This window comes from Oryzias latipes, chromosome 5 (assembly GCF_053564925.1).
Source record: "Oryzias latipes strain Hd-rR chromosome 5, Olatipes_Hd-rR_3.1".
Lineage (NCBI taxonomy): Eukaryota > Metazoa > Chordata > Actinopteri > Beloniformes > Adrianichthyidae > Oryzias > Oryzias latipes.
The window spans coordinates 34,130,845-34,145,139 of NC_136241.1; the positions used below are offsets into that span (position 1 = coordinate 34,130,845).

At 43.9% G+C, this 14,295-nt stretch overlaps 1 protein-coding gene across 4 annotated transcripts in view; it reads left to right on the forward strand.

Annotated features, from left to right (window-relative positions):
• The window catches only part of ephb2b (eph receptor B2b), a 148,135-nt gene extending 134,345 nt beyond the window's left edge, over nt 1-13,790 (forward strand). For all 4 annotated transcript variants that reach the window (XM_023955298.2, XM_023955295.2, XM_023955297.2 and 1 more), the window contains exons 12-16: nt 4,798-5,013; nt 5,393-5,542; nt 7,485-7,678; nt 8,467-8,622; nt 10,563-13,790. In XM_023955298.2, coding sequence (XP_023811066.1) covers nt 4,798-5,013; nt 5,393-5,542; nt 7,485-7,678; nt 8,467-8,622; nt 10,563-10,671 — 825 coding nt within the window. In that variant the 3' untranslated portion in view covers nt 10,672-13,790. The remainder of the gene's footprint in view (nt 1-4,797; nt 5,014-5,392; nt 5,543-7,484; nt 7,679-8,466; nt 8,623-10,562) is intronic.
• The last annotated feature ends 505 nt before the right edge of the window (nt 13,791-14,295 follow it).

Sequence of the window (14,295 nt, forward strand, 5' to 3'; positions counted from 1 at the left end):
ACACCAATTTTCATCTGAGAGGGGCTTAAGGGAAGACAGCACTGGTAGATAAAAAATAAAATGATAAAAAAACCATCTGTATGCTGCATCTGATGTCAGATCGACAGTTTATGAAGCAGCTTAAAGCCACAGGCAGACGTTGGGAGCTGCTCTGAAGTGTCACATTTGCAGTTCAGTGCTTCGCTGAGCCTGAAGGATCACGCCACTACGATGACTTTACCATGATTCTGTTAGGGAGGACGACCACCCAGGCATCTAATGTCACTGAGGACAGTACGTCTGCTTTTCAAAAAGTTAACGTTTACACAAACAATACATCAGTCTCTTTGTTTTACTGTGAAGCACTTTGTGATTCTTATCTTGAATCTCCTATAAAAAATAAGTTTTATTATTATTAATAAATAAATAAATGTATGTTTTGTTGTGTTCTAAACTGCCTCTGCTTATCTGTGCCTCACAGTTTTCCTTTTCTCTGGGCTTTGAAGTCTGTCCTTTTGCAGAATATGCTTCATTTCTCATTATATCTTCCCATTATTCTTTCTTCTGCTTCCTGACAAGAATTATTCACCTCTTATGATTTCACTGAATTTTTAAATTTCCCGATCCTGCCAGAAAAGGTTATTATATGCCCTCATCTTTACAACCAGCATAAATAATTTAGACCCTTTGAAGGTTTAAAGGAAAATAGGATGTTTAAACGTGAAACTGGCTTTCTGATCACATTCAGACAATAGAAGCTCACGTGTCATGCGATGTTAAGACAACAGAAGCCTGTTTTTGAGCTGTTTTAATGCTAAAGTGCTGGCTTTGACTTTTCTCCGTAAGAAAAGTGACAGTAAAAACAATATCATTTTTGTACAGTTTCCTTTTACAATGCATTGCACCTGCACTAATGTGCGTCGATATGGGGAAGGATAACCGTCAAAATGAAACTTAGCAAAAAATAATGACCACAACATTTCGTTTTACATTTGACATGACTCCTGTGAACACGATTTGTTTTTCTTTTAAATAAAATCTTTTCCTGGTGAATTACTGTTAAAAATATGTCACGTGGTCACATAAATTTATATTGAGTCACAGTGATTCAGCAAATGACCCACTGCGTACTGAGGCTCCTCGTGTATTCCCACGTTTTCTGAAGCGTTCCATGACATTGACATGACATTTCATGGTATATGGAAAGAGTTGTCACACTTTAGCTTCATGTACACACCCCTAAATGTGATATAAAACATAAAATCATTATACTGCATTGTCTCTTGGTTATGATGTCACTGCTGCGACATGAAGGTGGGAGACCATTTGTGGTGACCAAAAATCCAACTAACTTATTAGTTAAAAAATAAAGATATTTAAATTGTTTATAAATCACGTAAACTGTTCATCAGTACCAGGCGTCTTAAATCGGACGTTTTCTCGATGTAGAGTCTTAGGACGATGTTCTTCAGGGAGAAAAGTATTTATAGACATCGTCCCTTTGGCACTTCCTGAAGAGTATCGTCTTAAGGCTCTACCTCGGGACCAGGAAGTACCATATGGAGATAAAAAGGTTTTATGGATGAGATGCTGTGAGAATTGGACCACAAGTTTCAGTTTTCTTTGATGCTCCTTATGGCAGCCAACGCTGTGAAAACCTCTTTACTGCTGGTCCGTCTTGTGAGACTGACATGTATTGGACTGAAGGTGGATAGCGCCTGCCTGTATCCACGCGGTGAACAGCCTGAAGTGTTACACGGTTCAGTGCAGACCTTCTCCTTCAGGGCGCCGTAAACCATTTTAAAACCGACATGCAGGCTGCCATCAGGATGATGTTTAGTAAGCATTTTCTGATGTACGCCCTTCTTTCTGGCATTTTTTTTAGTTTACAGTTTTGTTTCTGACACTGGGATTTGGTTTGGGGTTGCGTCTTTTGGGGAAACCGGGATATATTTTGTTCTTAATGGGCTGATGCAGCTCCTGAAAGATTGTCTTTTGTTTTTTAGCAGTAGATGGATTAGGAACAGAACATTTAAAGGTCTCTGGAAGCAACTTTAGGCTGATCAAGCAGAGCTAATGCATGTCAGACATACATTTCACTTCAAACCTTTACTCTCGCTGCTCATAAATTTTCCAGTTAACTTGATCTGAAAGACATAAAACAAATATTTTCCAATTAGATTACTTGCAAACAGTCGATTCTGCCGTGTATTGGTTGCAGAGGTTTCATAAATAATGCATCGTGGTTAACCACAAAGAGGCAGCGTCACGCAAGGAGAAGCATCGGCTCATGCAACCAAAGCAACTCGGGGAGAAGTATGTTGGAGGAATGTGGCGGTGCTTCCTCACCTGACCCACCCCAGCTTCCCCTGGTAGCCTTCATGCCCCTCCACCCTCAGCCTTGTGCTCCCATGCACCATTACCGGCAGTCCCTTGAGTTCCTGGCATCGTTGTGGGTGGTGGGGAGAGTGCAGGTGTGCACAGTTGGAGGCACAGCTGCAGCACTGCTCCAGACACTCCCCATGCATGGGGTTAAGCCGTCATCAAACCGGTGACAGGAACAGCTGTAGACGGACCGTCAGAACCAGCCCAGTGGAGCTTAACTCAAAACTACAGCATATGTGTCCTGCAGAGACGTTTCCTAAAACAGAGACTCCTGTTCTTTTGCGTTTCACTGTTTGACCTAGTGAATCAAATTGTTTTTTTTCCCAGTAATATTGTAAGTAGTTATTTTAAGGATCTCACATTAAAAGGACGATTAAAAAAAAGTATTGGGTCCACAGTAAACAAAAGCCTAACTAGCAATAAAAAAACGACATCTGGCTGGCAGTTGGGTACTAAAAGGGCGCCTCCGGTGAAAATCAGACTTTTGACCTTGTTAACATGTCCATATGGTGTTTTTATATCTAATAGAAAGGTTGAACATTTCCACCTGGGAGCTACGGCGTTCTAACCACCGTCTCACAGGAACAGACTGACGCAGTGTCATACAAACCAACCAGACTCCTCAATGGCCTCCATTTGCTTTTTTAAAACACATGTGAATACTGTGGGTAACTTTAACCTGCTTGAGCCTTTGTCACATGCACTCAAACGGGGGATGCTGCGGGTTTTTTGGACTGTCTGGGGCCGTGGAGGGTCGTAGAGAGGAACGGCTGCCTCTGCAGTCCATTTGAGGCCCGTACGACCACCGAAGGGACATGGAGTGGAAAGTACTGTGTTCGTGAGTGTGGGGATGTATCGTGAAATATTTGTAAGGCCAATGGATGCTGCATTTATGACGTATAGGTGATGCTGTGGTACAGTGTCCTTAGTCGCTAGTAAGGTGTGAGTACTGGCTCCTAGCCCGTATCCAGCCGTAATTACAGTTGGGATGAAGGCTTTAGTCGTGTTTTGTACAAACTGTGGGATGATACTTTACTTGGAACACACATTTATATTTTATAGTGTAGCTGCTACTCAGTAGCAGTCTTAAACGTATTCATTACAATTCTAGTTTATTGTTTATTCTTGTTTCTTTCGTTTTATTCTGGTGAGACATAGCGAGCTCAAATGTGTGAATAAAGATTGTTTAATGTGCATAATTCTAGGAAAACTAAACACCGCATAAATAGAATGCCCCAAATCTATTATTAGTATGTGAGATAACAGCCCTTTAATGTTTTGTTCTGAACTGATGCAGCTGTATTGATTCTAGGCAGTCTGAGACAACAGTAGCTTGACTATGCTAATCCCATTGACAGTGAAACTGTGCAAATTGGAGTTGTGATAGTAAATTTGCCAAATGGAAACATGACAATTTCGGATAAAAAACTCGATAAAAAAGTTACATATTTTGAAAAACGCTTTTTTTTCTAATTAAATGAGTCACATGACCAACCACCGGATATCACTGGCGAGCCAGAGGTTCCACAGCGTCACACAGCTCATCAAATGTTGAGTGTGTCATGTGGAGTTGTCGAATCCACAGATCCTCTAGAAAGTCACCAACAACCATTTCCTAAAATGGCTTCATCCGTAACCCCTCCCACGTGTAGAGAGCGGCCCACCATGACCTGAAGAAGATCTTGAAGCCCCTCAATGCTTTTGGACTAGCATGGATCATTGAATTTGGAAACACAGCTAGTGACCAGTCCTCCTGGTGGTAGAGGTTTCTCTGCATTAAATTTTAGTGCTCGGTGACGTCAGTTTTAGCATACTACACCCTCAGCTAAAGCCACAATTAAAAACCATTAGTGCCTTAAGCATTGAGCAGCCTTTAACAGAGCAATAGAAAGTCATCTGGTGCAAATGTCTCCAATGGTAAAAGTCCCATCCAGAGGGAGATCTCCATCCAAAGACATAAATCAAGCTGGAGTTAATGCAGACATAAACCTACATGCTACCATGAATGAACCCTTAAAGTCAAGACTAAGGGGCATGAGCAGCTGCAGCTAGGAGATGGGAGTGGGGGTGGAGGCAGGTGTAATTAGCATTTAAATGTATGTTTGTGAAGACTTGACGTCATCGGGGTTTGGCTGCTCATCAGACAACTGAAGGCTACTCTGATAAGCAGCAAAAACATCCTTTGGATCAACCAACTCCAACTTCATCTACAAAGACACTTTTGTGATGCAGAGAATGTATAAAATGAATTCTCTGGGATTTTATTTCCAGATGCTTTATATGTTAAAAGAAGTTAGATGATTTCAGAGTGGTTGAAATCCGATGTTTTGATTCTTAATTTAAACTGGGCTCCCCTTCATGCTTCCAATAAATGTCAGGTGACCCAAAGTGTTAGAGGACCTCTATTAATTATCACATTGTTTGTTTTTTCAGCAAAATGACGGGCAGTTCACGGTGATCCAGCTGGTCGGAATGCTGCGAGGCATCGCCTCAGGCATGAAGTATCTCGCCGACATGAATTACGTGCACCGCGACCTCGCGGCCCGGAACATCCTGGTCAATAGCAACCTCGTTTGCAAAGTGTCAGACTTCGGCCTCTCCCGCTTCTTGGAGGACGATACATCCGACCCCACTTACACAAGTGCTCTGGTAGGAAATATTTGAATCTCACCTCCTGCTCTGAAGCCAATCAGTTTTCTTGGAAGGCTGAAATGTTTGTGGAGGGGCGCGTCCCTCCATCCAAAAAGATTCGGCTCATCTGTTACTGCCAGAAGATTACACAGCTGTGTGCTCCCAATCTGCTCCCTCTGTCTGACAAGACAAATACTATCTTTTCTCCAGTCCACTCGTCTTTCCACTACTAAAGTTTATGAGGCACAGAGTCCTCCTCTGGGTTTCGCCATGTCCGTTTGCCAGTTTGGGTTACTCTCAGGATTGTTGCAGGAACCGCGTCTCTCTCTGTAAATCCGGGACACCGCGACGGTCAGATTTCAAATCTCCGCTTAGATTATGCCTCTTGTGTTCACAGGGGGGGAAGATCCCTATCCGATGGACTGCCCCCGAGGCCATCCAGTACAGGAAGTTCACCTCTGCCAGCGATGTGTGGAGCTACGGGATCGTCATGTGGGAAGTCATGTCGTACGGAGAGAGGCCTTACTGGGACATGACCAACCAAGATGTACGTATTATAGGGTTTTTTAACCCTAACCCTTCACCAACAAAATTCACACACAGTCTTTCTGGCAGCCTCAGAGGCCCCAGACAGACACATTTTTTCATCGGTATCTGCCTTCCCTGATATAAAACACATGGCTTAATATGAAAATTCCAGCGAAGACACCACAGAGACATAATCAGATCATTTGAAATGCGCAGCAGAGCTCAATTTCTGCTCTTGACTGGAGTCTCCATTTTCCGTCTCCCTCTGGGCAGTGGAGGAGAGAGCAAATTATGGGTGGAGAGATAATGAAAATAGTTTCAAATTGAAAGTAAGAAACACTAATGTGCTAAGAGGGACTGAGGACCTCAACAGTTATCATATTAGCAGCTGCAAATAGCGTTTCTGCTCCATCGGGGTCCGCGTTTGGAGGCCTTGTGAATGAGATTAATCTTGTTCTGAATGGTGCTTCTGTAATGATCCTAATAATGAGGAGGGGGCTGCAAGTATCTTTTAGGCCGTTCCTCTCTGCCGGTGGTGCTCCGCCTTTTTGTGGTGTCAGGATTCGGAAAAATGTGTTTTTTTGGAGAAAGAGATTAAAGATGTACTAAAATATGACAAAAGCTGTTTTTTTGTGTGAGGAAAAACTGAGTTTTTTCACAACTTTACCTTTATTTTTTTATTTTTTCGTTACTTGCTTCGTCTTTGCTGCTTCAAGTCGTCAGTTTACAAACAGAATTTCCTGTTTATCACAGCAGAGATGATGTTCTTCATCAGATCCGGCTCCAGAGGGGTTGATCGGGGGGGCCAAGCTATAATGACAATTTTTTAAGGTTAAAAATATTCATCCCAAAACAGAAACCGTATGGTAGCATCTGTTCATTGGTGGGCGGGGTCTGGATAACCTTTGTTATTTACTTTATTCAACATGACTGATCTTGTTTCCTGATATTCAGACACACAAAACTAGAAATTCTCACTAAGACACACAAAATAGTATTAAATACACAAAGTAGTAACAAAAAAAGGCAAAAATATATTTAACATAAAAATTAATAAATACATTACAGAATAATGAAAAATCAATTAAATTAAAATATGGTGATGCATTTTTAAATGCACCTATTGACAATTTATCAAGAAAAAAATGAATAAGTAAATCTACATGATCAAGTATTTCTTAATAGAATTTAATTACATTTACCCTCATCTGTCCAAGGACTACAAGACACTTTTATGTTATTCCAGGGTCTGGTCTCCAACAGTCATGATGACTCTCATAAATAACTGGTTTTCTTGACGTGGTCCTGTAGATTTTTGTTTTTTTTCCTCCTGAATTTTGGCCAAATTTGAAAACCGTATGACCAAAATGTTTTGAAGATCAATGTCAAAAGCAGTTCTTTAAGGATCCCCATGAACTCAGTTTTAAAATCCAACACAAGCAGAAGCTCAGAAGGTGTAGAGCCAAGCAGGGCGTTTTCCTGGAAAGGCGGCTTGTTGCAGGTGTTTGTTTAGAGAAAAAAGCAGCTCATTGTGTCAGGAAGACTTTAGATAAGTTGAAGCTTAAACACGTAACTGACTGAAGCACTTTTGCAATGAGAGGCTGCTGATTAAAAGCTTGTGACGCTGCGTACACACGGTGTGTGTTTGGGACCAAAACTCATCTACAGCTTTAGGTTAATCTAAGAAAATGCAGTAGCAGAGGAGAAGGCTTGTCCCATCATGACCAGTTAATTATATAGAACATGCTAAATGCGTTGCATCATAAACTATTTTCCATGAGTACTAAAAGTTGTGGTTTGTGCCTGAGAGTACAGTTTGTAGTAAATACTTTGTAGTATTTTAGTGATGTTGTGCTATTTCAAAAAAAATGGCTCCAATTCTTGTTTCTGTACTCTTTCCTCTCCGTCAAATAAACTCCTCTTCGTAGAGCCTCTTTAGAAATCTGTGTCTCCCCCTGCAGGTCATCAACGCCATAGAGCAGGACTACCGGCTCCCCCCGCCAATGGACTGTCCCAGTGCGCTGCACCAGCTGATGCTGGACTGCTGGCAAAAGGACCGCAACAACCGGCCCAAGTTCAGCCAGATCGTAAACAACCTCGACAAGATGATCCGCAACCCCAACACCCTGAAGGCCATGACTCCTCTGTCTTCGGGGTGAGTGACGGAGGCGGCTCACAGGGATTTTGATCTCCTTGATCTCTGCTCTTTCCTTCTTTCGTCGACTCATTGCATCATGTTTGCTCATGGATAGGTCTCTACAATGAAAAGACAGCTTTTGTTTTTGTTCTTGGCATCGTCTCAAACTGATAGAAGGAACATCTTTGAGCCGCTGAAGCTCAGTCAGCGCCAAGGCTTCGCTTTTTCTTCCAGGATCTTCACGCTGCAGCTACAATGACATCCATGACACGGCTCATATTTGCCAAACACCGTGTTTCTTGTTTCCACTGGCATCGAGTGGTTATGTAAATGAAAGCCTCTTGATTTGATAGAATGAACCGTTCCCACCAACGCTTCAGGAAAATTGTCGGTTGAGGCACTCGCACAGTTTGCAAAACAAAACATTTTCAAGCATTTCAGCTCGGGGTGTTGGTTTCTTTTGAGCGCCTCTTTGCTGATTTCCGTCATCCCAGCCTGCGTTCCCGCTTGCGGCGGAGCGAACTGCCACGGAGCAGATTTTCCACAGACATAGACTGGATACTTTGGCTCCCTGAAGCCCATCACTTCATTTGGGAAAATACCTTTTTGTGAGGAATCAGTTTGGAAAGTATTGGCTCATAATGAGGTCTGTGGGATCCTGAAGGCTCGGTCTATTTTTTTTTTCTTCTTTAATGTAGCATAATTCATTTTTAAATCAAACACAGGTGGTCTGGAGTGGCTATCATAACACAACTGTCATTCTCCACCATCAAAATGTTTAATATATCCTGCTTGTGTTCCCTCAGTGTTCATCTCCCCCTCCTGGATCGCAGCATTCCAGACTTTTCTACCTTCAGCTCTGTGGATGAGTGGCTGGACGCCATCAAGATGGGCCAGTACAAAGACAACTTTGCCAATTCGGACTTTTCTACGTTTGATGTGGTCTCTCAGATGACTATGGAGTAAGTGCTAGTGATTCCTCATTCTTGGGATTGAGAAAAACCTTCACAGGAAGAGTGTTTTCTGGGTCTCAGTCCAAACGCCACACAGGAACCAGACATGGCCTGTGGGCTGCCAGAGGAGATGCGAACTCTGGATGTAATTATCAGATCGTAAGTTGGACAAACATGAGGCAGAAAGAAAGGACCGGCATCCATAGTTTCTACCGTAGGTACGACAACAACATATGAACTTCTGCAGAAATCAGCCCACTTAAGAAAGACACTGAACAATATTTCCTCCGAACTGCAAACCTGAGGCTGACAGAAACACAAGCTTCAGTTCTTTTTTTGCTAAGATTTACAATAACAGAGGGAGATGAATTTGGTCATACAAAAAGAAACACACAGTCTTCTAGATGTGTGTGTACATCCAAGACAGAAGTCCAATATGGTTCTGATCAGAAACTCCATCGAACAAAATCCACAACAACACGCTGAATCCGAGTCTGAAAGGGTCAATAACATTCAAAAACAATCAAACGTGTCAGTTTTCCTGTGATTGAGCTTTTACTTTGCTCCATTATCAGGTTGAGGAATCGTGAGAAAAACAAAAAACCCAACGATTCTCCTCAGAGTGACGACTCAGGATGTGGCTCCAAGAAGCCAAAATCCCATAAATTCTATAGAGAAATAAACTCAGTCAGTCATTCTATTGGTCAGAACAACCATTCTTGCTCTGATAACTTGTTTTGTAACGTGTTCTAAACATTTCTCATTTTTTCTGTAGTTCAATCTATTCAAGTCTTAGGCCAGGCATGTCCAAAGTCCGGCCCGTGGACCGAATGGGCGTGTTCGAATTGGCTAAAAAAGTGGTTCCAAGAGTGCCGGATGGCCTCACACATTTTCATCTCACCAAACCTTTGGCCGGTTTTTGACAGGGGTGTCCAAAGTGTTTGCTGTCAGACGTCTCGATAAAAGTAGCTGCAGCCTGCTGGCCCCCACATCCAACGTTAAAAATGATGGACAGATTTCAAGTGGTAGGGGTGTGGCCTTCTAACAAGCTCGCTCTTGATTGGTTGCCATAAAAAAAGACCAATCACTGCTTAGTGATTATGTGTGGCTCCAGCGTGAGCCCGAAAAATGAGAACTGCATTGACTTAATTTGATTGGAGCTGCATGTGAACCCTTTCCTAACCGCCATTCATGCCACACGTTCAGGATTCATTTATTTATTCAATCTCTTTGGAAACATATTTCCACAAACACTCCTGTCGTTGGTAAAGTTGGGTTGTATTCTGTCTAACGTTCTGTTCTCACATGAGCTTTCCTCCTGGTTGGTTCTGGTTGAGGTGGTACCGACGTGTTCCCATGCGCTGCAGGTCGTCTGCGGCTGTTCAGCAAGAACCAGACTGTGTTTGTGAGGGTGTCCTGTCATGTCAGACCTAAAAGAGGGAATTTTTACGTGCAGAAAAGCCAAAAAAACGGCTCAGCTTTGAGCAAACACTATTTATCTAAAAAACCGCCGTCTTGATACGCCGTTTAATTATTTCTTTTGGCGCACCTCTGCCTCGTTCTGCGTCCTCAGGAAGGAGATGCTGTAAATGTGTCATTGGCAGTTTTGGGTTGCGTAGGAAGGGTGGGGTTAACCACATCTGCTAAGAACTTTGAATCACAGAAACTTTTTTTTGGCGTAAGCGTGCGATTACAGTTGCTGTCGGGCCTCAGAAACGAGCCAGACAGAGTTTCATGGCGGAGTTTTCTCATCGACGTCCTCCTATGATTCTCAACTGTAAATATTCTCGATGACTTGTGTTGTTTTCTGCACAGTCAGCGTTCCTGACTGAGCGCCCGCCGCCTCGCTGCACACTCGTGTGAAAGCGGCTCCGCGCATGGCCGGGTCGGGAGCGAGCGGTCAGAACCTGCGGTGACACGAGTCGGTCGTCTGTTTCTGTGCTCCGCAGGGACATCCTGAGGGTCGGTGTGACGCTAGCAGGCCACCAGAAGAAGATCCTCAACAGCATCCAGACGATGCGGGCGCAGATGAACCAGATCCAGTCGGTGGAGGTTTGACCCCGAAAAGAGTCCGGGGGGGGGGGGCTCTGGGTGTGGAGGATGGAGAGGATGCTTTTTTTTTCCCCTCTTCCTCTTTGGCGTGACAGTGTGTCTGGTCTTCCCACCGGGCTTCCATCCGGCCCCAGATGCCCCCCCCCCCCTTTCCCCCTCAGTCCCCCCCCCCACACGCATCCCCCTGACTCTCGTGGTCAGAAGAGCTGGACAGTAGCAGAGTCTGCCGTTTCCAGAACCAGAACCAGGAGGTTTTGACACAACCAGCAACGTTTTCCCCCAAATCTTCCACCATTTGATGTTTGGACTGTTTTTGTTTTGTTTGCTCTGCTAATTTTGTAAAGTTTTTATTTTTATTTTAAAGGAAAAGGAGACAAACTGAGAAGGAATGGAGTTTATCTCAATTTAGAGAGGCTATGAAGTTGTACACTAGAGGAACCGAGCAGCAAAGTTACCCTTTAAAAGGGCAGAAACGAAGAAGGTCGGGACGCCATCCTCAAAGTGGCGTGGATTCAGTTTTCAGTTTGGACTCGCGCTGAGCGTCTGCCGGGCGACCTGTGGAGGAAAGAGGGGGGGGGGACCCCACGTGGATCAGAGAACTTGTTGCAAAGACTGATGTCAGTGCGACTGGAAATTCACGTCACGCACCTCAGATGAAGAAAAATGTTTGGGCTTTTTCTCACTGCGAGGATTTTTCTATAATTGTGGACACTTTGTGATGAAGAGTTCCTCTCACCATTTTTTTTTTTACCTTTCACAGTGAAATAGTCACAACCTGCCAAATAGACCTTGTTGTCCTCACTCCTGTGCTGTACATATCAGGAACCTTCCACGCCATGATGATTCAGGAACCACGTTTGGGGGAGGAGACGGCGTGACGTGCTCCTCATCTCCGGGTTCTAGCCGGTGCTGTTCTTTACGTCAGACTCGATCTCTCGTTGTTCAACGTGCACGCTTTGCACACACGTGCACGGAGAAGCGGTAGCTCCTGGAGTCTTGGGACGTCACACGATTTTCTTCAGTGACTTATAGTTCGACTTTGACCAACTTAACATAACTTTTTAGTAAACATTTTCTTCTGCACCCTCATCAGTAGAACTTAGAGACATCCATTGAAAGAAGAAACAAATATGAGGTTCATATTATTGCGATTTGTGTCTGAAGGGTTTTGTTTCTGCACTGAATCTGGTCTCTAACTCCAGCAAACTCTTCCTTTCAGCTCCTGAAGTCACTTTGTTTCAGGTTTCTGCAGACATGAGTGGTTTTGTTTGGCCGTCGTCGTGTTGCTGGCCGGGTTTGTGAGGAAAAACGGGGCGAGCGCTCAGCCACACGGCGCTCCCCGCTGAGCTTCCCCCCTGTAGCCGACAGGCAGACACGGCGGTCCAGCTGTGAGCCATCAGTCAGACGCGTCGGGTCCCGGCAGGCGGCCCCGCCCCGGTCGCAGGCGCTCTGATCACACACACGCCTGTCCACCACCTGTCTGCTGCTCCTCTGATCGGCTGTGGACAGTTGTCCATTTTTGTCTGGACAGCGGTTTCATTTTTGCTCAGATTGCTTCTCTCTTCCACACTCTCCTAACCTCAGAACCCTACCTGAGCCTTCAAGGTGTTAATGGGTCGAGTGCCAAAGTGACCTCACTTCCTGCATCATCCCACTTTGATTCAGAGTGGGGTTGTGCTCGCCGGTCCTCCCCTGGGTTTAAAAGTGTCTGCAGAATGACACACCAGAGCAAACGTTTCCCTGGAAGCTCTTCAAAGCGGTGCTGCATGATGCTGAAGGGGGAGGGGGGGGCGACTCTAAAGCTGCCGGAGCTTCGTGTCGTTCTTCACCTGTGGCTCATCTTCTGTTTGCTTCTCTGCGTTTTAACAGCTGATCAGACTTCATTAGTCCGGTAGCTTAGCGATAAAAACCTCTATGTTCGTCTTAAGTATGCACCACAGAGGTTTCTTCTTCTTCTTCTTGTTTTTTGTCCACGCCAGCCCCATTAAACTCATTGGAATGCATGTCTATAGATGCTGCTAAGGCTTTGAGGTATTAGTGGAGTAATTATCCTTGACATTGCTTGAACTGAGTGAAGCTGAAATTGGTTTATATTTCCCTTTTTGCTGGATTTTCTTCTTACAGAGTATTTTTCACAGGGTTTTCTAGTCACTATAAAGACGTTTGAAGAGCAGCTGATGGCGGACTTTTGGTTTATGAATCTTTGCTTTGGCATCTTCTTAAGAATCTTTATTTTTTTCCTGTGATTTAGTTTTATTTGAGCAACACTATTGTCTGCTGAAAAACTGCAAGTCAAAGTTCAGAGGCACTTTGAGCATATCCAGAGGAGTGAAGACGGCGAGCGATGACGGCGAGCGTGTAAATAGTTGAAAATATTTGTTGCACAGCAGTTGTTTGCAGCTAACTTTACACAGCCTGCCCGTCGTATTCAACTCTCCGGTTGTAGTTGAGGAGGTGTTTTCTCTGATGCTGTGCAGTTGTGATAGTTTGACATGTTTGCCATCTGTAGAAGCACTCAACCTTCCTCCTCCTCCTCCTCCTCAGCGTTTGCCACCTTCAGAAGGACGTCTCAGAGTCACATGATAGCGTGGGTAAACATCCCAACGCCGCTTCACTTACATGAGGGTCAGAGCCAGGCGGACAGAAAATGGCTCCTGGCGAGCAGCTGCAGCACACAGCTCTAGAGCGCCCTCTGCTGTCACTGGACTGAAGTTTCCCGTCCACTCAGTTGGTCTGTGAACGCACCATTGGCCAGTGTGCTGATGGATGAGCAGCGGCTGCTGCTGCCCGCGGGTTTCCCGCCAAACGCCGTGGAATCATGGCTCTCCTCCTGTGTGATCCTTTCTTCCTCCATCTTTGTAGCCACACTCACCTGCCCCCTTCACTGCTCTGCTGGGACGGAGGGGGGGCCCTTCATACCCCCCCGGCCTGTGAGACCTTCATCACAGACCACTGTGACGGATGTGGGGGTCCTGTACTTCTGTATAAATGTAAATGGGCTGTAACCCTGTGAATGATGTAACAATTTCTTTATTTGTAAAATGGTCTTTGGTTTATTTTCTAAAATGGAAAGCCCGACCCGATTCTCCTCAATAAAAAAAAGAAAAGATCTGTTATTAAAAAAACTACCATGAGGAGCTTCTCCTTTATTTTTCTGCTTATTTAAGCCAAATAAATTCATAGTTAATGAGAAAGGTAAATGTAAAAATTATTTCTCTTTTCAATAATTTTAAACAAAAATCATTTGCACAGAAAAAAAACTTTATTAAAAGATTGCTTTTAAATTGCTTTAAACTGATGATGCATCCAAACACATTTCTAATTCAAGACTAACTTGAGATTAAAAATGTTTGTAATTATTTCTTTCTTCATTTTTGCTGAAAATGAATTTACATTTGATAAATAAAGCATGAAGGCCAGACTGTCTGTAAACAGAGGATTAAGGGAACGGCAGCCGAGCGTCTGACCGCTGAAGCAAAAGCAGCTTCCAGCTGCTGCAGAAAAGGTTCTAGAAATATTTCAAATAAAATCAAAATATGGAATATGAATTCATTAACAGGAATTATTCTGAGATCTTAAATAAAAAAAACTAAAACATTTGAAATGTCACATTCAAAAGAAAATGGAAAA